Source organism: Lotus japonicus, chromosome 4 (genome assembly GCF_012489685.1).
Source record: "Lotus japonicus ecotype B-129 chromosome 4, LjGifu_v1.2".
NCBI lineage: Eukaryota > Viridiplantae > Streptophyta > Magnoliopsida > Fabales > Fabaceae > Lotus > Lotus japonicus.
This window is the reverse complement of record NC_080044.1, coordinates 30,320,896-30,345,372: the sequence shown is the minus strand read 5'-3', so window position 1 is coordinate 30,345,372 and position 24,477 is coordinate 30,320,896. Positions and strand designations below refer to the sequence as shown.

Below are 24,477 nucleotides of genomic sequence, written 5' to 3'. Positions count from 1 at the left end.
AGTGACGGGCGAGGCCGTTAAATGTTACTCGTGAGGCTGCTCGGTTGGCCTAAACAAGTTAGGTCAAGTCGGGTTAGACCGACTTTCTTTGTGCTTGGTATGGATTGGGACAATGCACAATGGACCATAAAACTAGTCCATCACAAAAACTTAGCTTTTCTCGTTAAATGGAGAAGTGATTTTGGTAGAAGCTATTTAGAATAGCTTTTGGGAGGGGAAGAAGACATTTTGCGAGATAAAATAATGGATCTGAACATGATTTTAAACAAATATTTTAGTTAAATGCTAAATCTGAGGTTAATAAAGGTGAAGGTGAAGATTCTTTTATACAAACTTTATCTTTACGTGTTGAATGAAAAGAAATATACCCTTGTTCAATTTAAAATATTGATTATAATAATGTAAAGCAGTGTAGAACTTGGACATCCTTTTGATTTTTTTACTTCTTTCTTGCTTTAGGAAGAGCTGGCTTCCTTCTTTTTCTTTTCTTTCATATCTTCACACTCACTTTTAACTGTTTTCTTAGCCTGCATGTGGATCTTGGGCTAAGAAATTAAATCCTCCAATACTAGCTGCATTGCAAGAGCGAAAGAAAGTATTCATTGTCATTGTTTGAATTTCCCAAGAGTGAAGAAAGTGTACATTTTTCTCTCTTTCTTTGAGGGTGTCCTCAGCTTGATCATCTCTTCGTAGTGGAATTTTGATTTCTTCCAACGGGTTTTGTTGGTTACTGTGTCACTGTTGCATGACATTTTCTTTAGGTTGAGAAATTGTTCTTGGGAAACGTTAATCTCCTAAAGCTTTGCTTTTTGTTCTATTGGGTTATGAGAAAGTTTGAGTTTTGGTTGTTGTTGAGCATTTGAGTTGTTGTTAAAGTTCATTGGGGTTAGATACGCGAAGAATGGCAGGAGGGGGAGCTGCACCTCAACCCAAGCAAGATGAGCTTCAGCCACATCCAGTCAAAGATCAACTACCAAATGTTTCTTACTGCATTACTAGTCCTCCTCCATGGCGTAAGTGAACTACCAATTCATTTGAACATTTTTATTTTCTATTCTCTTTCTGATCAGAAGTCTCACATTAACTAGAGATATAACCAAACATTTTCTTATAAAGGGTATAAAGAAACTCTCACCCGTGAGCTAACTTTTGGGGTGGAGTTAGGCCTAACCCGAATTATAAGATAGTATCATATCTTATCCTAATTCCGTTTATTGGGCTCGGGTAGAGTTAAGCCTAACTTAAATTCTAAGATTCTATCTAAAATCTTTTGGCATATAGGTTCAATAGTTATTTAACAATTTGATGAATGATGCTTCTTCCTTTGCTGCATTTGATTTTTTATGTTAATGAAGCGGAGGCAATCCTACTTGGTTTTCAACATTACCTGGTGATGCTTGGCACAACTGTTCTGATACCAAGCTCTCTAGTTCCCCAGATGGGAGGAGGAAATGTAAGTCTTGAGGCAAATGGTTTTTTTAAACATTGTGGTGTTGTCCATAAATCTAATAAAACTGTAACAATTTTGGTTAAATAGGAAGAGAAAGCAAAAGTGATTCAGACTCTGTTGTTTGTGGCCGGCATAAACACGTTTTTCCAAGCATTATTCGGGACTCGTCTACCTGCAGTTATTGGGGGATCCTACACCTTTGTGCCAACAACCATTTCAATCATTTTGGCTGGTCGCTACAGTGACATTGTGAATCCTCATGAGGTTGGTTTGTTTATCACAAACCTTGTTGATCTTCACCATTTTTTTCTGCTTTTGTTGTTTCGTCATCCTTGGTTACCTCATGTGTAAAAATTGTGCAGAAATTTGAGAGGATAATGCGCGGAACACAGGGTGCTCTTATTGTGGCTTCAACCCTCCAAATTGTTCTTGGCTTCAGTGGCCTTTGGCGCAATGTAGTGAGGTTCTGCCTAAACTACTTACACTTTTTGCTCCATGTTCTCGTTACAATTTTTTCAAATTAAGTTTTTAAGAGATGATTGCGATTTAATTTTTTGGGATGGATCTTATACCGCTGTAATATATTCTCAATTGTAGATAATAATCCTTATGTTAATGGGTATATGATGAGTACTTGGAGTTAGTTAGTTAGTTAAGGGTTAGCATTTAGAGTTAGTTAGTTAGTTATGGCTTAGCCTATAAATAAGAGAGTGTGAAGAGGGTTTAGGTATCTTTGGGATCATTTGGGAATTGGGAATTAGGAGAGTGATGAGTCTCTCGAATACACATCTGTTTCTTGTACATTTTTCTGTTGAATAATATCAGGGTTTCATCAATTGGTATCAGAGCACCGATCTAGGTGCTGTGATTGCCATCAATTCGTGAAGATGTTTCCAGAATTTGATGGAAGAGAGGCCTACGGATGGCTCATTATGGTGGAGCAACACTGTGAGGCCAAGGGAGTATCCGAAGAGGAGAAATTCTCAGGGGCAGAGAAGGCTTTGACTGGTGAAGCTTTCATGTGGTGGTTTTGCTGGAGAAGACGCAATCAGAAGGCAACATGGTGGGAATTTGTGGAGGCTCTGTTGAGGAAATTCGAACCAGAATTGGAACCGTACATGCCAGAACCAGTCCAAGATTCAGAGGAGGAAGAAATCCCTGGGAAGCAAGAAGTCTTGGAGGCAGAACGAAGAACTGTTGTGGTGGAAGCCAAACCTGAGGCCAATTCAGTGCTGTTGGCGAAATCAGAGATCAAGCCATATTCGCCGGAGAATTCTGAGATGGAAGCGTCGCGGAAAGACTCGGAGTTTGCAATGGCGGCGGAGCAAACAGCGGAGGTGTCACGGTGTCAACCGGTCACCGTGGTTGATTACATCGATTGCACGTTGACGGCGAAAGGGGAGAAGATCGACGCCGAAGGGGAAATCAAAATCAAGCGGTTACAGGAAGGTTCTTCAATGGAGAAATGGCAGATTTGCAGCATTCATGGGAGGAAGAAGGTGCAACCAATCGTTTTGCCCCAAATCAGTGATTTAGGATTCGATTGGGAGAGACGGCCGCCGCGGAAACCGCCGGATTCATGTCTCTGCACGGCGGTAACCGCCAATCGACTGCCGGACACGTTCATTCAGACCTCTGTTCTTTGCTCTTCGATGGTTGCCATTCAACTGGAGACTAAGCCACCAGACCGCAGTGGTGGCAGCTCACACTTCATCCTTGGCGATTCTTGCAGATCGGACTTGGTGGCCAACCGTCCTCCAGCTATGTCACCGGATTTGGCTGAGACAGCGGTGGTGGGATACTGTGGCCTCGAGTTAGTTCGCACGGAGGAGAGTAAAGGGCGCTCGCTCATTCGCAAGTCGGTAACCGTTTCACGGCCGCCGGCGAAGCCACCGGACTTTGCAGTTATGGCGGGGGACGTTCGTTTCCGTCGTCGCTGGTTGGGTGTGGTCTTTCCGTTGTCTTCACACGCACACGCGTTCACACGAAGCAGAGCAAGGCTGGCTCAGCTAGATTTTTCAGAATTGGGTCAAAGTTTGACCACAAGGCCAAAGCCCATAATGCTAAACAGAAGGAACGGGCCCAAGAGGAACTTTTCTTTCTCAATCATCTACAGACCAGTTCATTCCCTTACTCTAATGGGCCAGGCCCAACTGTTGGAGTATTTGTTTTTTGTTTGTTTAAAGAAGCTTGTGTTTTACCCCACCTTGAGGACAAGGTGGATGTTTAGGGGGGAGTATTGATGAGTACTTGGAGTTAGTTAGTTAGTTAAGGGTTAGCATTTAGAGTTAGTTAGTTAGTTATGGCTTAGCCTATAAATAAGGGAGTGTGAAGAGGGTTTAGGTATCTTTGGGATCATTTGGGAATTGGGAATTAGGAGAGTGATGAGTCTCTCGAATACTCATCTGTTTCTTGTACATTTTTCTGTTGAATAATATCAGGGTTTCATCAGTATATATCAACATTTTTTCTTTTAATTTACTCAAAACTATAGCTAATCCCAGTTTCAATTATACTCATGGACACTAATTTATCCTTCCTGATATTGTTATTAGCTTGTTTTAGCGTCTCTAAATCATACTCATTAGAAATTGCTTTCTTTTTGTTCAAATTGCTTTCTTTTTGTTCAGGTTCTTAAGTCCTCTCTCTGCTGTTCCTCTAGTTGCTCTTTCAGGCTTTGGGCTATATGAACTGGGATTCCCTATGGTACATATATTTGAAACAAGAACTAGTCCATATTTGTTTTAAAATTATAATGTAAAAATTCACACTTTGTTGATTGTGGTTTTGTAAATTAAGCTTGCAAAATGTGTGGAGATTGGCCTGCCAGAAATCATTATCCTGCTAGTATTTTCACAGGTGATTCATAAAATTGTAACCTTCTTAATGCTCTTTCTTTGTTTTGTGTTTTACTCATATTTAAGTACTGACATGTTTTTGCAGTACATTCCTCGCATGATGAAAGGAGACAAGCCTATTTTTGATCGCTTTGCAGTTATATTCTCAGTGGCGATTGTGTGGATTTATGCTCATCTTCTTACTGTTGGCGGAGCTTATAAAAATTCGGCTCCTAAAACCCAAATCACATGCAGAACAGATCGAGCGGGAATTATAGGTGGTGCTCCTTGGTAAGGATCTTCATGTTGATTTTTTAACCATATAAATGTAATTTCTTCTTTTAATATCATTATGACTTTCTACCTACAAGCTAGTTGATGAATCTTGACAATTTTGTACCTGTTTAAAGAAATCTTAAGTTACAAGGAATCAAGGATTTCAATATATTTATTACCTTAGTACAGTTGTTGACAAAATACATCATGCAGGATAAGAATCCCATATCCTTTTCAATGGGGAGCTCCTACATTTGATGCTGGAGAAACTTTTGCCATGATGGCTGCTTCATTTGTTGCTCTAGTAGAGGTTTGTTTGATTTTATCTCGATGAGCTTGATATGCTTTATTCAGCCAGAATGATGGTTTTTGATCATTATCCTGCTAATTTTTGGCGGGCACATATTTTTACCTGACCCTTAGAGCATCTACGTGAGGGATCGAAATTCCAAATTCTCTGTCCCCATTTGGTGTCCCCTTTCATGTCTCCCAAATCAAATTGTGGCATGTAGTATACTTAATGAATTTGCTTGCTCCACAGTCAACTGGTGCTTTCATTGCTGTGTCAAGGTACGCGAGTGCAACACCGATTCCACCTTCAGTGCTTAGCCGAGGTGTTGGTTGGCAGGTGAACACAAAATTATATGTTGTTATTGTCGTTGTTGTCGCTGTTTTGATCCACCTAGTTTTTTGGTCTTATCTTTACTGATCATGCATTTTCTGCTTGCTTTAGATAACTGTCATACATTGTTTTTTTCTGATATATCAGGGAGTGGGAATTTTGTTGTCTGGGATCTTCGGGACCGGGAATGGATCATCAGTTTCTGTGTAAGATTCTAATTCAATACTTCCATGTTGTTGGACTATTTTCCAGTGTAGCATAACATCACTGGCCTTTTACCAGTGAGAATGCAGGACTCTTAGCTTTGACACGCGTGGGTAGCCGAAGGGTTGTTCAAATATCAGCTGGATTCATGATTTTTTTCTCAATTCTTGGTAAGGTTATTGGCAATTCTGATTTGATTCTGTTTCCTTGTTGAATATGAACCTAAACACTTGTTATAACCTACCATATGTAGGAAAATTTGGAGCTGTTTTTGCTTCAATTCCAGCTCCTATAATTGCAGCTTTGTATTGCCTTTTCTTTGCCTATGTGGGTATGTATTATCAACTTAAAAGAAGCTGGACTATTATCATAAAAATTTTAATCAAGCTTGATTTGTTTAATCCTCTCTTATGTTCCCACAATATTACAGGCTCTGCAGGTCTCAGTTTCCTTCAATTTTGCAATTTGAATAGCTTTAGAACTAAATTCATCTTAGGCTTCTCTGTTTTTATGGGCTTCTCAATACCACAATACTTCAACGAGTATACAGCGTTCAAAGGCTATGGTCCTGTGCACACTCGTGCAAGATGGGTACAATTATTTTCTCATTCTTTCTCTCATTTAATTTCAATAAAAAATCTGCCCTCATCTTGTGGTATGCACCGTCTTAACATATTTAGTCCAATTATTACATATTTGCATTTATGTTGAAGCATAGTACAATTAAATTAAATAAAAGATTCAAGGTGTGTCCACCTTCAGTGTAAACTTTACATACACAATTATCCAATTGAATTCCGTCAAATCAGAAAATATATTTTTATTTTAATTACAATTTCAAACAAAAGTAGTTTTTCATCCTTCGTGGCGTACCGTGATTGATTGTCAGTGTAAGATTATTTTACAATCACACTGCATACACATGAAACTCTAAGAATTAAATATCTTATCTTAGAATTTGGTTTATTTCTAATTCTACCTGAAAAGACAAATTTAACTAAAAATTATACCCTTTATGTAGACTTATTTTGACATACCTCTAATAAATGTTGGACTTGTAAGCATATTGCTAAATTACATTCTTTTGTGAATGCGGTGCTCAAAGTAGAATAACAAATCACGAGCTTAATTTGAACTTATAGTTTAAGGGTTTAGGAAAGTTAACCATTAACAATAATTTTCACCTGTTTCCAGTTCAATGATATGATCAATGTCCCATTTGCATCTGAAGCATTTGTTGCTGGTACATTGGCACTGTTCTTGGATGTTACATTGCATAAGAAAAAAGACAAACAAACTCGTCAAGACAGAGGGCTGCAGTGGTGGGACAAATTCCGTTCATTCAAGACAGATACAAGGAGCGAAGAATTTTACTCTCTACCTTTCAATCTAAACAAATTTTTCCCTTCGGTATGAGAGATAAAACCAGATCAATATCTCTTCGCGGCACATGCTATAGGTAACTTTCACATTGATGTAACAATATATATGAACTTAAAAAAAAACAATATATATGAATGTCATCATTTTGAGAGGTGCTTTATTTCTCCAAGCTGGTAATAGCTATTTATTTTTTACAAAATAATATAAAAAATAAATCAATTTAGTTGCTAACATGTAGAGGGGAGAAACTGTTCGTTTTCAAAGGAATCTTTATCTGACAAAAATCCTTAATTCGCTGAATAATGGATACAAAGCGAATTTTTTGGAGAGAAGTTTTCTGTTAAATTTCGCCGCAAATTTTTAGACAACCCATTTCACTTAATAATGGATTATGTAACAAGTTTGCTACAAAAGGAATTTCTCTCTAAAATTTCATTGTTAATTCTAAATCGCTGACAAGGATTATATTCAACAACGGCACAACATTATTTTTTCGTTGCAAATAATCAGTTACTTTCTTCTATGTGGCAAAAACTACTCCATGTTCATAAATTGTTTATAAACCATTTCATTTTGGTATATAGTATATTTTTATATTATTTCAAAAAAAAAAAAAAACCTAAGTTAGGCATTAGGGTAAATTATTTTTTCTATAATCTTGTATTTAAGTGTCAGACAAAGACCGTTACGAATCTTTATATACAAATTCATGGATTTTTTTTTTAAAACCCGTTCGTTTTTAACTAATTGAATTAGCCCGTCAAAAAAAAAACTAATTGAATTAGGGATAGAAATCATTTGTATAATTTCTCAGTCTTGGTTGCTGTCCCTCCAATTAAAAAACACAACACATCATTTTTTGTTTACACTGGAAAGATAAAGTGAACCCTTCAGTGATTAATCTCTAGACCTCCCTCACTCAACCCATATTTTACTTGACTCTTACCATTTGAGCTATCATATATATATATATATATATGGGGAATGCTAATGCACACCCACTCTTTTTTTAGAAGGAGTGCATTAGCAACGCACACCTTTTTCTTTGGACAAAAACCCCATCTTTCACTTTTTAAATTAAGTCACTTCATAAGGATACTTCAGTAATTTTGCAATCTACACTCTCTCCAATTCAGACTTTGTCCAGAAGCTTCATCACTCTCTCTCTCACTCAACCTTTTGTGATATGCACTCTTTCTCTCTCTTAGCCTCTAATTCCTTCCATTGCAGCACCACAACCTCCATCAAGTCTTCATCTCTATCAATCCCTCTCCTCTAAAAGTTAAATGCGACCATAATGAGACTGGTATTTTGCTTTCTAAAATCTGTACTTAGTGTCTGTTAGAATAGGCCCAATCTGTTTCTCTTGAAAGGTTAAAGATATTAAATTTTCATCATCTTCAAATGTAGAAGCACAATCTTTAGGTTGCTCTAAGGTCCAATCGTTATCTTCAGATGTCATTCTCGTTTTACCTTCAATCTGATTTTTTTTAATATTAAAAAAGGAAAGAAGCAAACCCATACAACTTAGGAAATTAGAAATTAGATGTCATACCCATTAATTGGAAGTAAACCCATAAAAAAGAACGAAGCAAACCCATACCCAATATCAGAAATCAGATTTCAATGTGTTTCTATATAAATTAGAAGCAAGGATGAAGCTCTTGATGATGAAGCAAAATGCTTGGCTGCGAAATTACATAGAGTTAGAGAGTGATGAAGCTTCCTGTAGTTTCAGTAGTAAATACCCATACCCAATATCAAATGTCCAAATTTTTCAAACGGGTAAAAGAGAGAAAGAGTGCAGTTGTGTGAGAGAGAGAAAGTGATGAAGCTTCTGCACAAATTCTGAATTGGAGAGAGAGTATAGATTGTAAAATTACTTAAGTATCCTTATGAAGGACTTAATTTAAAAAGTGAAAGCTGGGTTTTTTGTCCAAAGAAAAAGGTGTGTGTTGCTAATGCACTCCTTATATATCTTTGACTAAGTGTTGCATGCTCTGATCAAAAGCAAGCTATCTGATCGACCCATCGCTGGCGTCTCCCACCTCAGGGCTTCCTGAAATGCAACCTGGACGCAGCTTTTAACAAGGACCAGAAGAAGACAGCGGAAGGCATTCTCTTCAGGGATGACAGTGGCACACCCCTCATCTCCACTACAAAACGCTTTGCAGCTCTCTCTCCCTTGATGTTTCAGGCTGTTACCTTGAGAGAAGCTGTCCTGACTGCTTCTAATCTGGGCATAGAAAAAGTAATCTTTGAATTAGATAGCTTGCTTCTGATCAGAGCATGCAAGAATGAAATCCAATTAGGAGAGGTCCAACACTTAGTCAAAGATATAGTCACACTTCACTCACTTGAAGGAGAGCAAAACCCAACTGGAGCTTCAATTGGGTGGGAAGAGACGAGAACAACAATGCACACATCTTGGCCAAGCTAAGTATTGCAGGGAAGCTTCTGGACAACTGGGCTTTTCACCATCCACGAGAGTTACAAGAAGCTTTGCAAAGAGATTTAAGCCAATCACAACTACCAAGCTCTTAGCCAACGGTACCCTCCACTCTTGAAGCCGGGTAATGCCTTGTCCTGGAATTGATATGCGGGTTGGTGAGTGGTAAATGTGCTTTAATCAGCCTTCACACTTGCCAATATATGCCCACTTACCACATAAATTGAATGGTTCCCCCACCAGCTGACCAGACTTGAACACTCCATTGGTGTGACTAAGCATGTCACGGGGGACATGGACAAATCTCTCCTAGATTTCCTTTGTTTCATTAATTTCCGGTTCTATCCTTTCTAGCGAGGAGAACTATGCGTTATTAGTTTATGCTTTGTTTCTACAGTGTCGCTTTTGGCTTGTACTCTGGACTCAACCTATTTGAATTAATACAAATTCAATCTTTGTCAAAAAACAAAAAGCTATCATTTGGGAACATACAACACATCATTTAAAATATACATATCAAATTCCATATTTTATAAATGGCGTTACCCCGGTTTCTTTCCTCACTCTTCTTATTTTATTTCCGTGCCCTCCTCTCACTTCGGTAGCATGTTAATTCCAACAATTTCTCCATTGAATTCTTGACATGTGGTTGTGATGTGGGTAAGAACTTGAGAACCGGACCGGTGATCAAACCAGTTATGACACGTGTTCAAGGTTCATTGGTTCAGCCGTAGTTGAACCGTCGTTCAACCGGTTTTACCGCTATAATTAAATAATATTCCCTCCGTCCCTAATTATAAGCTAACATTGAGACTTTTTTTGTGTCACTAAATATAAGCTAACCTTGCAAAAGTTAATATTTCTTTCCATATTCACCCTTGCATTTATTGGTAGTGGAGCACCACCATTAGTAGTACAATGATGAAAAAGTGTTATCATAAATAGGGGTAAACATAGAAAGTTGTACATTTTTTTTGAAAACCAATGCATCAATTAAGGCTTTCTTAATAAGTGTGATTTTTACAACTTTAGCTTATAATTAGGGACGGAGGGAGTATTATTTTGAAATAAATAAATAAATAAATATATATCTATCTTCTATACTTGTAAAGGGAGAGTTATGCAACTTTGAGGGAAAATCTGTCATTCAACAATTAATTCTACAAACTGTGAAAGATAAGCATTGATATTTTAGTAAAAATGCATTTTATTTTGCTTAGATTGAATCTCAGCCGTTCATTCCATGTAACCTTAAAATGAACAATTGATCCAACTTCAAAGTGTCAAATAATGTCACAAGAACCTTTCAAATTCTACAATCATATTCACATAAAAAAGTAATATAAAATTTAACGTTTTAAATTTAAACATTAATTAATGTGTGGTTTTTAATAACATTGATTTTCATATTCCATTAGGTTAATCAACAATTCTTTAACAATCATGCAACCTGTTTTAAAAATATTTTTATTTATTATGTGACTTTTTGAGTGATATACAAATATGTTATTTTGTTAGCACATAGTTTTTTAGTTTTTTATTTATTCTAAATTTTTAGAATTTATGTAGTTTTATTTCTCTTTTAATTTCGCCATTTTTCCAATCAAATATTTATATTTTTTTATACATTTTATAAGAAAAAATATTTTTTTAATTCATCTCTTATGAAATTGATTTTAAAATTTGAGATCAATTTAATAATTTTAATACTTTAAAAGAATTCTTGATCTTTCAATATTCTAATTGTTTCAACTTTTTTAAATTAATGATTCATGACTTTTCATTATCCAAAACTTCTCCTCCAATTTTAATTGATTCTAAAATGAATATTATTCAATGAATGGAATAGGGAAGAGTTGGGGCTTTTCATATCCTTCATGGTTGAGTCTTTAGGTATAAATACTCTTCATTTGTTTGATTTGTCTACATGTTTCCATTAACCTCATCTACATTTTTGGGCTCCAGAGTTGTCAGTGACTACAAATCATAACTCTATGCAGGGTTTCTTTGCTGCTGTGAAATTGGTGAGCTACTAGCTTATGTTTTAGATTTCAAGTTTTGTAAATCCTGCATCAAAAATCAATGCGGATTTTAGACAGTGTACATGTTATGTTTTGTTCTTTATTTTTTATGTAGATTTTTCTATAATGATGTAAGATCAGGATTTCCTGAACAATGACTTCATGTTTATCGATTTCATTTTTGTGTGATTTATTTTTCTATTTTTGTTTCAGTATGTTTCCAATATGCATTCTTCTTGGTTCGAAAACCAATCCAAGATTTGAAGTCAATATCTTCTTATCTGAGGTCAATTGTTGCGGTTGATCTACTCTCTAAGTTATAATGCAACCGATGTTAAGTTTCTCATGCTAGGCATGGTGTTAGCCATTAAAAAGTTGTACATCTCAAGGTAGCCAACTAACTAAACTTTATGAACTCTCATCTTATATATAGTTTCTTTATATCATTCTTCTTAGTTTGATTCAATCTTTCCATTGCCTATTTGTCATCCTTGAAAAATTTGGTGTATGGCATTAAGAAGTTTTTGTGAACATCCTCAAGGGACTCGAAACACTTGAAAAATTGCTTTCCAGTGGCCCAATTATTCATTCATATCATTTAACATCTAAATTATCATTGAATAATTTTTTAAAGATTGTTTTGTAGGCTGACAATCTATTTATTTGACTTTCTTTGTCAATTGTGAAGGTATCTTTCGTTGAGTATATTAGATATATTTTATGTCATATTTTGACTCTTTGTCAAATTGAGAAAGATTTTTTCTCGATTTTTATTTTCTTAATGAATAAAAGTTTATGCTTTTGAAAAAAAGTTCACTTAGATCTAGCATAAAGGCATTTTTCTTTGAATCATTATATGACAAAAGAATTTCTAACCTTCAAGTTAGATTTTCATAATAAGTGATTTATTATTTTCAATTTTTTTATGAATGATATTTTCTAGACCAAAAATTGAAGGATATTGGTCCTATTTTCTTTTCAGGGTCAAATTCTTATATATACAAATAAAAATAGAATAAACTGATTTTTTTTATTGAAGAAAACACATTAATATACTATAGGGGTGATATATAAGTTAGAAAATATATCCTTCTTATATTTACCTTAAAATATATAAAAAGTGTTTATTAGTATTTGGTTCATATGAGTTAGGAAATTTCATAGAGCACACAAAGTTAGTTTTGGTTTATTGAATTATTAGTTAAATAAAAATTAATATTAATATTAATCCATAAAAGATAAATATAGTGAGTTTAATATCATATCAATGTAGAAAATAACCTTCCCATTATGCATTTTCCATGAAACTATATAAATATTAAATTAATGGTTTTTAATTATATTAAATAATTATTTACCTTGAATTTTTTGTAAATGAGTTTATTATTATTTAGCTCATTACTATTTAGTTCATATAATTTAGGGAATTCCATAGGTCACAATTAATATATTTTGATCTAGAGAATTATTAAGTAGTTTTTAATTAATATTAATATTAAAATTAGAACATAAAAATTAAAGGTGGTGATTTTAATACTAAATACGATATCACTCCAAAAAATAAATTTTCCACTAACCGGTACTACAACTATATAAATTAGCAGCAACGCTCATTCAAAATGAGCACTTCATATAGTCTGCTTTGACGTATTTGCATTGAATTAAGGCAAGTGTACCATTCTGACCGCCTTACCTACGACGTTCAACCACAGCTGGTTCTGAAAATTCCAGAATTGCCCTCCAACAGATGGATTCTTTCAAACGGATACAAACCCTAAACCTTGGAGTATTTAAAGGCTGAAGATAGAAGAAGTTAGCAAAGAAACTATTGTGCAATACAAGTGAAAACCTACAAGCGAATACATTAGCAATATTTCTTCATTGTTCTCATAGTGTTTACTTCTGCTTGTTTTAGGATCATCTCTTTGTAAACCAAACCTTTCACAAACTTTGTTTGTATTTCCTTGAGAGACCGGTGAGGTCAGTATTCTTGAGAAGACTAAGACAAGGTTGTCTTGGTGTTGCTAGTTCTTAGATCTGTTAGTCACTAAGCAAGATGTGCTAGTCAGTTGTAACAATCTTTGAATAGTGGATTGCCTTCATTCTAAGAAGGAAGAAATCACCTTAATGGGTGGATTGAACTAGCTTGAGTGATTCATCAAGTGAACCAGGATAAAATCATTGTGTGCTTTTCTTTATCCTTCTTCTCTTGCACCTTGTGTTCTTTACACCGAAAAGATTATCAAAATCTTAGAGGGAAAGTCTTAAAGCTTCAACACCCTATTCAACCCCCCCCCCCTTTCTAGTGTTTTTCATACCATCAGGAACGTGATTGTGGGCCCTTGAAGATCTTATGAAGATATGATTTGTGGTTACTTGAGGTTCAAGTAGCTTTACCAGAAGAGATTTAACTGTGGGTTGTTATTTGTTGAAACAATCTTTGATTGAAGATTTGTTTCTATGATTACTTGTGTATAACATAATCATATCTTTTAAAGATTGCATTTGATTTTATTGTTGCTGTAATCTGTTCTTTAGCCCAAGCAAACCCTAGTGCCTATGCTGCTGCTGCTGAAGTATATAAAAGGATAAAGACCTAAAACATGAAGACTATCGAAGCTAATAGAGAGAGATCAAGTGTTTAGGATTGTTCATTGTTCTTTGTCCTTGTTACTTGTGAACAGACTTTGCTCCCTGATTCGATAAAGCAAAGTTGTGTTCTATGTTGTTTGATTCTTCAAACTCTGATTGTTGATTATTTGTTACCAATCACTGTGGCAATGATTGAGAGAAAGTGAGAGGGGCTCTTATACTTAGGTTGAGATACTAAGTAGAAATACACTGGGTAGATTAGGAAGTGAACTATGAACTGTGGTGTTCATGAGTGTCTGTAGTTCCTGAATCTTGAGATAGTGGAAGTGAACTATGAACTGTAGGCTCTTATTTACTTATGCTTTTAAAGTTTCTGTTGTTACTGTTAGTCAGTTGTCGAACCGGTTGTCTCAGCATTGCGTAGAACATCCGTCCCGTGCGAGAACCAGAATTTCAAAATTGTTTTGTAGGCGCTTATTGTTATGGGTTGTGACATTGAGTGTTATGCATGATATACATGAAATATATGGGTTGTGATGATTTATGATTTGATTATATGCCTTAAGGTTATGAATAACATGATACTTGATGAAGTGCGACATGCTTAAGTCTTATGAGATGTTGGTTGATCGCTTACTCTCGTAATATGAATAACAAAATGATTGTCGGGTGATGAATGTTGTTTATGTGATGAACATGACGCAGACTCAAGTTTTATGCTTGTGGATTATATCTATCGATTACGATTGATGTACGGGACCGAAAGGATGGTGAAGTGTCGTTGCGACAAGTAGTTGGTGACACCTTTGAGTTGGTGATCTCGACCTCTCATGTCAAGGTGTGGTGAAGTCGTCATCGAACGACCAAGAGACTATAACTACGTTGTGTGACTAACCATGAAGCATATCATTGCATAGTTGTACTAGGAGGAGCTGAACTAAAGGTTCAACGCTGGAAGATCAAGGGTACTGCTGGAATGGGTCACAAGAATCAATCATTAATGAATCATACACGGTTCATTAGAAGTGGTAATTAAATGTTGGAATGGCTCTTTGTCCCGCCTTCCTGGCATGGAGTTGGCGTTTGTAACGCCCCGATTTTCAAGGGTTACTTAGTGATCCAAAAGTAAATTAAACATGCCAATGAACTTTCGAAAAACATAAGGTGCAAGTGTATTTTTTTTTGAAACATGATACCTTTTACTACTTTCCAAAACATGCTCTAACAAATTTATACTAATAACCCAATAATAGATACCCTTACATCAACGAATATGATTACAACAAGACTCCAAAAATATATAAGAGGGTCTCCTATGTCCGTCGAGCTCCCCGCAATGTCCACACGACTAGTCTTTGAAGCAGTGGCCCATAGTCACATCACATCCCGGCGACATCTCCTCTCTTGCATCCATCGGTCACTTGCTCATCCTTTAGAGCGGTGTCGTCGAACATTCATAAGAGAGAAACAGTGCAAGGGTCAACTTCTTATACCACAAGGCCATATGTAGGACGTGCACACATACAAGCAAGTAAAATCATGCATATTCACAATTATAATCACCTAGCAAGATTCTCACACCATGACATAGTCATATGTTCCTAAGGAACTCTAGGGTAGCAAAAGATAAGGCAAACACTCCAACAAGCGAGGTATTCCTAGCCGTAAATGATGGATACTAGGTGCTGTGTGTATCGACCCGTGCAATGATGTAGCTAACGCGTTAAGTATCCCGCCCAAGGCCCTTCAAACACACATTGTAACACCCTCTAAACCCCGCATAAATATTATAGCTTAAATCAGAGTAAAATGCATAACACAGAGGGTGTCACATTTATTCAACAGAAACATAAATCAATAAAACCCGTCATGCTCATAATAATTATATAAATTTCCAAATTTAATGTCTAACATCATATGCATAAATCAACAACGGATTTATTTCAACTCCTAGATAAAACATAATCCAAAAGTTAATAAAGAGAGTTCATAAAATAACTCTTAACATCAATGTACAAAACTTAGCGTTTCCACGTGTTACATAACAGAGCATGACTCCACTAACTAAACCATAAATGAAAGACTAGCTCCTCAAACTAACCCTCGCGAGAAGCTCTACTATCCTCGATACCTGAGCGATGTCGCATAGAACATCATTTCAACAGAAGGGTGAGAACTCATATCATATGGATAAGCATAATAATAAATAATGTAAAAGCTTATCTATTCCACATAAATTCTTCACACTTCACTAACAAATAATAAATTATGCAATTTAATATAATCAATCAATCTCACAGTTATGACAATACTCCATAATTCATAGCATCAAGTAAGAAAATATTATTGTCTCCAATTACCACAACATCAAATCTCAAAAAATATCACAATTATCATTAATTAGCATGAACAACTCCCTAACACATATGACTCAAATGAGACCCGTGCAAATGTCTTTGGTACCAAAGTTGTTGTCCTTAGCGTTATCACCGCGTCAACTCCAGACAGATAACCACCAATAAAGCCCTCGCTCTAGACTTCAAAACCACTCCAGTTTTGGGACAAGTCAATAGCCTCCACGAGAACTAGCAAACATTGCCTCTTGACAACTATGCAGTGTATTGTGCAAAACTCAACTAACATATGCATATTCAGACCATCTCCAATTCTTAATTATTTTAGCATATTCATCACCAGTTCAAAAATTCACATCATCTCCAATTTCACAAAACACCCACTCACATGTTATCAATCACACAACTTGCAATCACAGTGACTTAGCAACTTAACACTTAACATCAATTCAGAAACAACATCATATAATGAACTATTAAACATATATAAATTAAATATAATTCATATATAACAGGTCCTGCAACTATTATACAAAAACTGGATTCTTCCTAATTTTCCCCAAAAACTCGTCATCTCCCTACACCATCCCCTCATGGGCGCGCTACCGCGCACACCACTACTTACATGTGCCACCTCCCTCACACGCAACCCTCGCCATGGTCGCGCCCCACCGCACCTTGCGCATCACCACGCGCGCGCACCACATCGTTTTTCGAAAACAACATTTGCACCTAAAATGACTCATTTTATTCAAAACGGTTATAAACTGTACAACAACTTAGGCGAATTTTTAAATACCTCAAATACACTAAAAAAAATCCAATATTTTTATTATGATTCCCTATACACGTTTTGTAAATCCCTGTAAATTTGCAAGTCGAAATTCGAAGTACAAAAGTCAGGAAAAATCTAGCACTAACAGAAGTTCGTGAGAAACAAGACAGCTTAAACTGTCCTCACTAAAACGTTTATAACTCGAGCTACAGACGTCGGAATGACGTGAAACCGGCGGCAAGAGTTTCATAACAGAAGGGGCTACAACTTTTATGAAGACTACTTCTTAAAATTCGGTCATTAAGACAACTCGAAAAAGGTTTCAAGAGCTCGTAAATTTCCCGCGCGCAACTCGCGCATCATGAGCGCCTATCTTCTACCCCCAAAATTCATCTTAAAATCAAACCCTAACTATTTCAATTTGGGAATTTATGCATCCTAGGGTTCCTAAATCAAGCTTACTATCATTACCCACTATCATACTAATCCATAGAACATGAATCCAAACCCTTACCTCTTGAAGATCAAATTCTAGGTTTTTCTTCTCTTTTCTCCCCTTCTCTCTTTCACGCTTATTTTCTTCTGCTCTGCAAATTTCTCCAATTCTCAAATTCTGATTTCTCTCTTTCTATTTCAGTCCTAACCCTTAAATAGTCATACAATGGGCCCCACTCCCAACTATTCACTATAAAACCTAAAACCCTGAGTTATCTATATCACATAATCACTTAATTATCTAATAAAATCACTTAATCACCTTATCATCTAATTAAATCACATAAATTATCAAATTACCATATAGCATAATAATAATTAAAATAAAATTGTAAATTACCTAATAACGGAAAAAGAAAATGGGGTGTTACACACATCGTACCTCATAGGGTATTCATCCATCTAACACAAGTCATGAGACTCAACCAATGCTCCAACGTCGACGACGTTCAAGGGAACCTACGTGGTCTCTATATTCTTAGCGTATGCAATATGCTCAATGCAATTCTACCATGATCCGGATATCATACGTCAGCATCCATACTAGGTAGGCAGGACAAATGACCCACTCCAGCCAAGTGCCACTTCTAATGAACTCTGAATGATTTATTAGGGACCAAATACCGGAAACGCGCGGAATCCTCGATCCACCAGGGAGCTTGACCCCTCCATCACGACCAATTATGGATTTTCTACTATGCAATGATATGATCCATGAATTTTTCAAGCAAAAAAGTTATAATCACCATGTCGTTCGATGACGACTTCACCATACTTCAACGTGAGTGGTTGGGATCACCAACTGATAGAAGCCACCAACTATCCGTCGCCACGGTAGCCCAGCCATTTTAGGTTCCACCTTCGATCACGATCGAACAACACCACTCATACATCGCATACTCATTGATAAATATCAAAGCATACTTCATCATGCATCATGTGAACATAAACAAGGCATATACTCATCATAGATATTTTAAGAGTTTATCAAATCATGATCATCAAGTATTCATGTTCTCAACAAGTATTCATGTTCTCAAACACTAAGGCATTTAGGCATGTTATCATTCATCATGTTCACCACAAGTCCTCATGTTCTCATAATAGAAATATAACTTACATGCATGTGGTAAATAGAGCATGCACCATAATCATATAAGCATGTTCATAATAACGAGCTAGCATTTAACACATCAATATTCATATATTATCCCTAGCATAAACAATCATTGATAATCCTACCATCATGTTCATTCAAACAATCCATAGCATTTCACAGTCATACGTAGCAAACACAATCAAGATTTCTAGGCCATAGCTGAAGTGCCCTTACCTTAAAATATTAATCGCTTTCGTAAATACTAAGCTTTAAGATCCTAATTTCAGCTCCATAGTCCAAGAATTTCCTCACACTCAAGACAAAAGCTCAAGAATTTTCACCAAAAACTACTCATTCAAATAGCTAATTAATGCTATATATTGTGAATTTTTGTTTGTGAATCAATAGTTTCTATGTGTGTTACCATCATGCCACTCACGTTGCTGCCTTATATAGGCCTCCATCCAAAACTTAAGAGTAAAGGAAGACAATCAGCAAGTGGCACGTCCAACTTAAAAAAAGGAGGAGGTGGAATGCTAGGAGATAAAGCTTGCCTTGTCATGCTTACTAACTTGATGAAGAATCATGCAGCAAGGAGGAGGTGGCAAAATTGGAACTTACAATAGCAGCTTAGTCATGGTAGTGATGACAAAGACTATCTAAATAATTTCTTTTTTACTGCCACTTCTTATCTTGTGCCTGATCTATCGTGATGTACTTGTAGACAGTGATTTAAAGGCAAGCTACAGGTGGAGTTCCTTCACCGTGCAGGACTCGACATTTCACGCCCCTTTTCTTCTTTCTTTCTTTATATTTTGTGTTTCCTTACGTCACTGGCCAAAGATTTTGAATGTAATTTTTGAACTTTAAGGACCAAAACTGCATAATGTGTATAAGTAGAGGACCAAAAATAGGGGACCAAAAGTGCAGTTAAACCATTTTTCTTGGTCACATGAGAGGCATGTGCGTTGCCACATAAGCCATCTCCGTTAATAATTAGACGGAAGGACTAACGTTGCAAACAGGAGGGAACGTGAGAGACTAGTCTTGTAATTAAATTAGGTGAGAGACTAAAATCGTGGTTTATGTAAACGTCAAGGACTAAAGTTGCAATTAAACCTAATGTATATATATTGAAATAGGCTAGGTTTTTGGTAGTGTAGGTTTTAGCTCATAAAGTTATAGAAAAATATTAGAAACATGAATCATCATCCTAAAAATTATAAGGACTCTATGACATAATTTAAGATCACTTTGGGCAAGTTAAAGTGATCAAGTGTAGAAGTGTTAACAAATTATAAATAAATATAACCAAGTGGGTTGGTGTAGTGGTTCAGCACTTCATCCTTTAAGCAAGTGGTTGAGGGTTCGAATCCCAACTCTTGCGAATAGAAAAAACTCCTTGGCCAACCCCCTACCGCGTAGTGCGCAGACCGTGGGGCGAGGGATTAGTCTCACAGCTGTCGGCTGTGGGGATACCTTGGTCAAGATCAAAAAAAAATTATATATAAATATATATACATGTTCTTTCCTCGTAGCATTCTTCTTCTTCTTTCTTTTTAATATCATTTTCTATTTTTCTCACCACACAAACAGATTTGGTCACTTACGTGACCCTATTCTTTCATCATTTTTATTTTATTTTATTTAGTAAAATATAATTATAAAAACACAATCATTTTAATTTAAACACGCAAGACACAATAAACACATCGACTTAAGCTTAATAGCGTTTATCGCCTTTAGGCCGATGGATAACTAGTTAATTAAACGCTTAATCTAACAGAGTCTTACAAACAACAACAAAACTGTAAAGATTAACACAGAGAAATGGTAACCCAGTTTGGTGCAACATCACGTACATCTAAGAATTTATACTTAGTCCCTCCCCCTAAGTATGAGACCCCTCTCACTTTCTCACAATCACTGCCATAGTGATTAGCCTTACAAAAATAATATAGGTTTGAAGAGATTACAACACAACTAAACAAACCAACTATAAGCCTTATAATGATTAATGATGGCAGTAGAGTGGTGTATAAAATAACAACAAGGACTCACAAAAACACAACCCTAAAAACACCATAATTGGGTGTCCAACGCACACCCAGCAACTAGGGTTAACACTTCTTGTTGTTACTTTTGGTTGTCTGCTTTTTTTCAAAAACAACCTGATGTCGAAGCAGATGTTGTAACATCGTGCCTGTGACATTTGTCCCTGCGGGGCTGCTATGTGTTGCATGTTTGTTCTGTGAAGCTGTGCTTTGATTACGTGGTATTCAAGCTAGGGTTTTTGAAGAAGCTTCTGTGTGATATCTGGAATATATTATAGTGGAATCAAATCTGCTGAAGAGGATTTGATTTTGTTTAAATTGTGAAAGTTGTTATCTTTTGTTCAAATCTTATTTGATAAGATTTGTTATTGGTTTAAAAAGATTTGTTCCAGATCTGTTTGTGGACTCTATTTTTGTGCAAGCCCATTGAAGATCAAGGCCTGCTGAAGAACGACTATTTAAGGAGTGTTAACCCTAGTTGCTAAGTGTGCGTTGGGCACCCAAGGATTGGGTTTTAGGGTTGTGTTTTGTGAGTCCTTGTTCTGTTATTTTGTACACCACTCTACTGCCTCCATTGATCATCATATGACATAGAGTTGGTTTGTTTTAGTTGAGTTGTAATATCTTCAAACCTGTGTTGCTTATTGTAAGTCCAATCATTGTGGCAGTGATTGAGAGAAAGTGAGAGAGACTCTCATACTTAGGTCGATACACTAAGTAGAAATACACTGGGTAGATTAGGATAAGAACTATTAGCTGAGGTGTTCATGAGTGTCTGTAATTCCTAAATCTTGAGATAGTGGATTTCCTTTCTTTTGGTAAAAACCCTCTAGATGTAGGTGATGTTGCACCGAACTGGGTTAACAACTCTTGTGTTTTGTTTCTTTTATGATTTTTTAGTTTACTGTTGTTCAATTGTCGAACCGGTTGTCCCAGCATCGCGTAGAACATCTGTCCTGTGCGAGAACCAGAATTTCAATTGGCATCAGAGCAGGCACCCTATTATGTTTCGGTGAGTTCCAGGGAATATATTTTGGTTTCATGGACAACGCCAAGAAAGAAAGATCAATCAATAGATCTGATCTTGTGATCTCATGTATCCGCTGCTGTTTATGTTATTCCAATGATGTGCAACTGATAGTTGTTGATGAAGACTTTCTCCACCACTGTGCTCACAAGTTGTTTTTAGCAAAAATTCTGCTAATAAGGAGGAGAAATGTGATTTTGGTTGTGGTTTCTGATTTTCAGAAGTATTGTGTTTGTTGCTGTGACATGTGCATCTGGAAGCTGTCAGGTTGTTGTTGTAAGTGGGCTGCACCGTTTGAGGGGGAGTTCCATTGCTGAGGGGGAGTTATGTTTATCTTCCCTGAATCTCAAGTTGTTTTAGACAAAATTTGACATAGGGGGAGATTGTTGTTACTTTTGGTCGTCTGCTTTTTGTCAAAAACAACCTGATGTCGAAGCAGATATTGTAACATCGTGCCTGTGACATTTGTCCCTGCGGGGCTGCTATGTGTTGCATGTTTGTTCTGTGAAGCTGTGCTTTGATTACGTGGTATTCAAGGTAGGGTTGTTAAAGAAGCTTCTGTGTGATATCTGGAATATATTATAGTGGAATCAAATCTGCTGAAGAGGATTTGATATGGTTTAAATTGTGAAAGTTGTTATCTTTTGTTCAAATCTTATTTGATAAGATTTTTTACTGGTTTAAAAAGATTTGTTCCAGATCTGTTTGTGGACTCTATTTTTGTGCAAGCCCATTGAAGATCAAGGTCTGCTGAAGAATGACTATTTAAGGAGTGTTAACCCTAGTTGCTAAGCGTGCGTTGGGAACCCAAGGATTGGGTTTTAGGGTTGTGTTTTGTGAGTCCTTGTTCTGTTATTTTGTACATCACTCTACTGCCTCCATTGATCATCATATGGCATAGAGTTGGTTTGTTTTAGTTGAGTTGTAATCTCTTCAAACCTGTGTTGCTTATTGTAAGTCCAATCACTGTGGCAGTGATTGAGAGAAAGTGAGAGGGGCTCTCATACTTAGGTCGATACACTAAGTAGAAATACACTGGGTAGATTCGGATAAGAACTATGAGTTGAGGTGTAAGACCCTGACCTTAATTATGTATTGCTTAAGTGATTTATTGAAGAAAAGTGAAGTTTTTGTGAAGTTTGATTTATTTGCTATTCTTCCCGTGATCTTGTGTGAATGTTTGAGAGGTCTTAACGACCTTATCTAGAGAAGCTTCCTTCATGAGAGGTTTAGCTCTCTGAGTTTGCTAAATTCTCTCGTTGGTTTCAGGTCATTCCGACCTCTGTAACCGGAGATATTCATGTTTTAGTGACGAAAGGTCCAGCTGTACAGTACCTACGAATTTTACAAAAATCAAAAATTGTATTCTTGGGTTAAAAATCCTTTTGGTTAGTGTTTGATTGTGGGTTAGTGATCCAGTCAGAGGTTGTGGGCTTAGGATCAATGGGAGAAGATCCTATCTGGGCCTAGGTTTGGCATGGGCTTGAGGAAGGAAGGAAATTAGGGTTTGAAAACCCTAATACTCCTAGTGGCCGCCGGCCACACTTCGTGTTGGGAGGGTTGGTTGTTTTTTTTTTTAAATCTGAATGGTTAGTAGTCAATGAGAGTTAATTAGTTGTTAATGAGTGATTAATGGGATTAATTGCTTGTTTGTGGGCTTGGGCTAGCTTGTGAGGAAAAGGAGAAGCAAAACAAAAAAAACCTTGCCCATGTGTTGTTGTGGCCGTCGAGTGCAAGAGGGAAAAGGGGGGGAAATCATAATTCTTTTCACAACGTGATCAACAGAGAAAGAAACTTCTTCTGCCATCCTTGAACTTCAGAAGAAAAGAAAAGAGAAGAAGGAAGAGAGAAAGAAAGAGAGAAACCGAGAGAGAAGGAGAGGAAACGAGAGAAGAGTGAGAGATAGCGAGAGAGAAAGAGAGTGATCGAGTGGGAGAGAAGAGGAGGGATGTGATTAATCGCTTGATGATGTTAGAGCCTAAACAAAGAGAATGAGATTAATCGCTTGCAAGTGAAAGCGTAATAATGGAACATAGGTCTAGGTGAGACTATGTACCATGAGAACGATGGTGCCGTTAGAGACAAACGGTAACTTGCACGCGAGGGAGATTTTGTGGATCATTGCGGCTCCACGTGATTTGGTTGACTGCGGTCACCGTGAGACTTTTGTGGATCATTGCGGCTCCACGTGATTTATACATCTGCGGATGTATGTGATTGGCCAAGGAGTTTTGGTGGGTTGTGTGATGTGAGGAAACGTTAGTCTAACTAACTAACTGTTATAAAAAAAAAATCCCATAAACGGATGATTAATATGTATTATAATTATGTTGTTTGAGTGACCTGACCCTTGCACTACTTGTTTATTTGTTTTTGTGGGGGGGGGGGGGTAGATGACCACGAGGGTATCAGCGACGACCCTCAATTGGGAGATGAAGCTCTATGATGAGGAGCGGGACCGGGCCTGGACGTCCGACATGTCCGGGGTTCGCCGTGTGTATGTCGGCGATATCAAACTAACCGAAAAAGACCAACAGGGCAAGATAGCGGAAGTTCAAAGGATAACAGGGAAGATCAGGATGTCGTATCCTCCGCCGAGGTTTTACTACCCCGAGGACGTTGGTTCTCAAGTCGCTTCGGCCGAGTCTGATCCATCCGAAGAGGTATATGCTGAGGTTCAGATGCTAGTGGAGCCAGCTGCGGTTCCAGTGCAGACGCTAGTGGAGGAACCAAGACTAGAAGACAACAAAGTAGAGAACGACCAGATTCCTGTAGTGCCAAACATGTGGGAAGACCACGATGCCTGTTGCATTATGGGTCTCTATGACTTTCCGTTGGA

At 36.9% G+C, this 24,477-nt stretch overlaps 2 protein-coding genes and 1 long non-coding RNA gene across 3 annotated transcripts; 2 read left to right on the top strand and 1 right to left on the bottom strand.

Annotated features, from left to right (window-relative positions):
• Positions 1–501: 501 nt before the first annotated feature.
• On the top strand, positions 502–6,923 carry LOC130714166 (nucleobase-ascorbate transporter 6-like). Its single transcript, XM_057564060.1, has 14 exons — positions 502–1,013; positions 1,356–1,453; positions 1,538–1,714; positions 1,813–1,913; positions 4,081–4,156; positions 4,250–4,309; positions 4,394–4,578; positions 4,777–4,873; positions 5,105–5,191; positions 5,333–5,391; positions 5,468–5,559; positions 5,643–5,720; positions 5,820–5,980; positions 6,584–6,923. Exons 1-14 carry the CDS (start codon positions 902–904, stop codon positions 6,803–6,805), a joined length of 1,605 nt encoding a protein of 534 aa, XP_057420043.1. The 5' UTR covers positions 502–901; the 3' UTR covers positions 6,806–6,923.
• Positions 1,985–3,901, top strand: LOC130714167 (uncharacterized). The gene has a single exon (XM_057564061.1). It carries the CDS (start codon positions 2,338–2,340, stop codon positions 3,691–3,693), a length of 1,356 nt encoding a protein of 451 aa, XP_057420044.1. The 5' UTR covers positions 1,985–2,337; the 3' UTR covers positions 3,694–3,901.
• Positions 6,924–15,042: 8,119 nt separating the features above from the next.
• LOC130713868 (uncharacterized) lies at positions 15,043–18,959 on the bottom strand. The gene is made up of 3 exons (XR_009011056.1): positions 18,792–18,959; positions 17,841–18,317; positions 15,043–15,264 (listed from the first exon to the last, which is right to left on the bottom strand). It is a non-coding gene; the product is annotated as an uncharacterized LOC130713868 (long non-coding RNA).
• Between the last annotated feature and the right edge of the window lie 5,518 nt (positions 18,960–24,477).

Bases quoted from the DNA above. Each gene is read 5' to 3' on its own strand.
- LOC130714166 (XM_057564060.1), top strand. From the start codon at position 902: ATGGCAGGAGGGGGAGCTGCACCTCAACCCAAGCAAGATGAGCTTCAG. The intron at 4,310-4,393 runs GTGATTCATAAA...ATGTTTTTGCAG, and splicing joins TCCTGCTAGTATTTTCACAG to TACATTCCTCGCATGATGAA. The intron at 4,579-4,776 runs GTAAGGATCTTC...TACATCATGCAG, and splicing joins ATTATAGGTGGTGCTCCTTG to GATAAGAATCCCATATCCTT.
- LOC130714167 (XM_057564061.1), top strand. From the start codon at position 2,338: ATGTTTCCAGAATTTGATGGAAGAGAGGCCTACGGATGGCTCATTATG.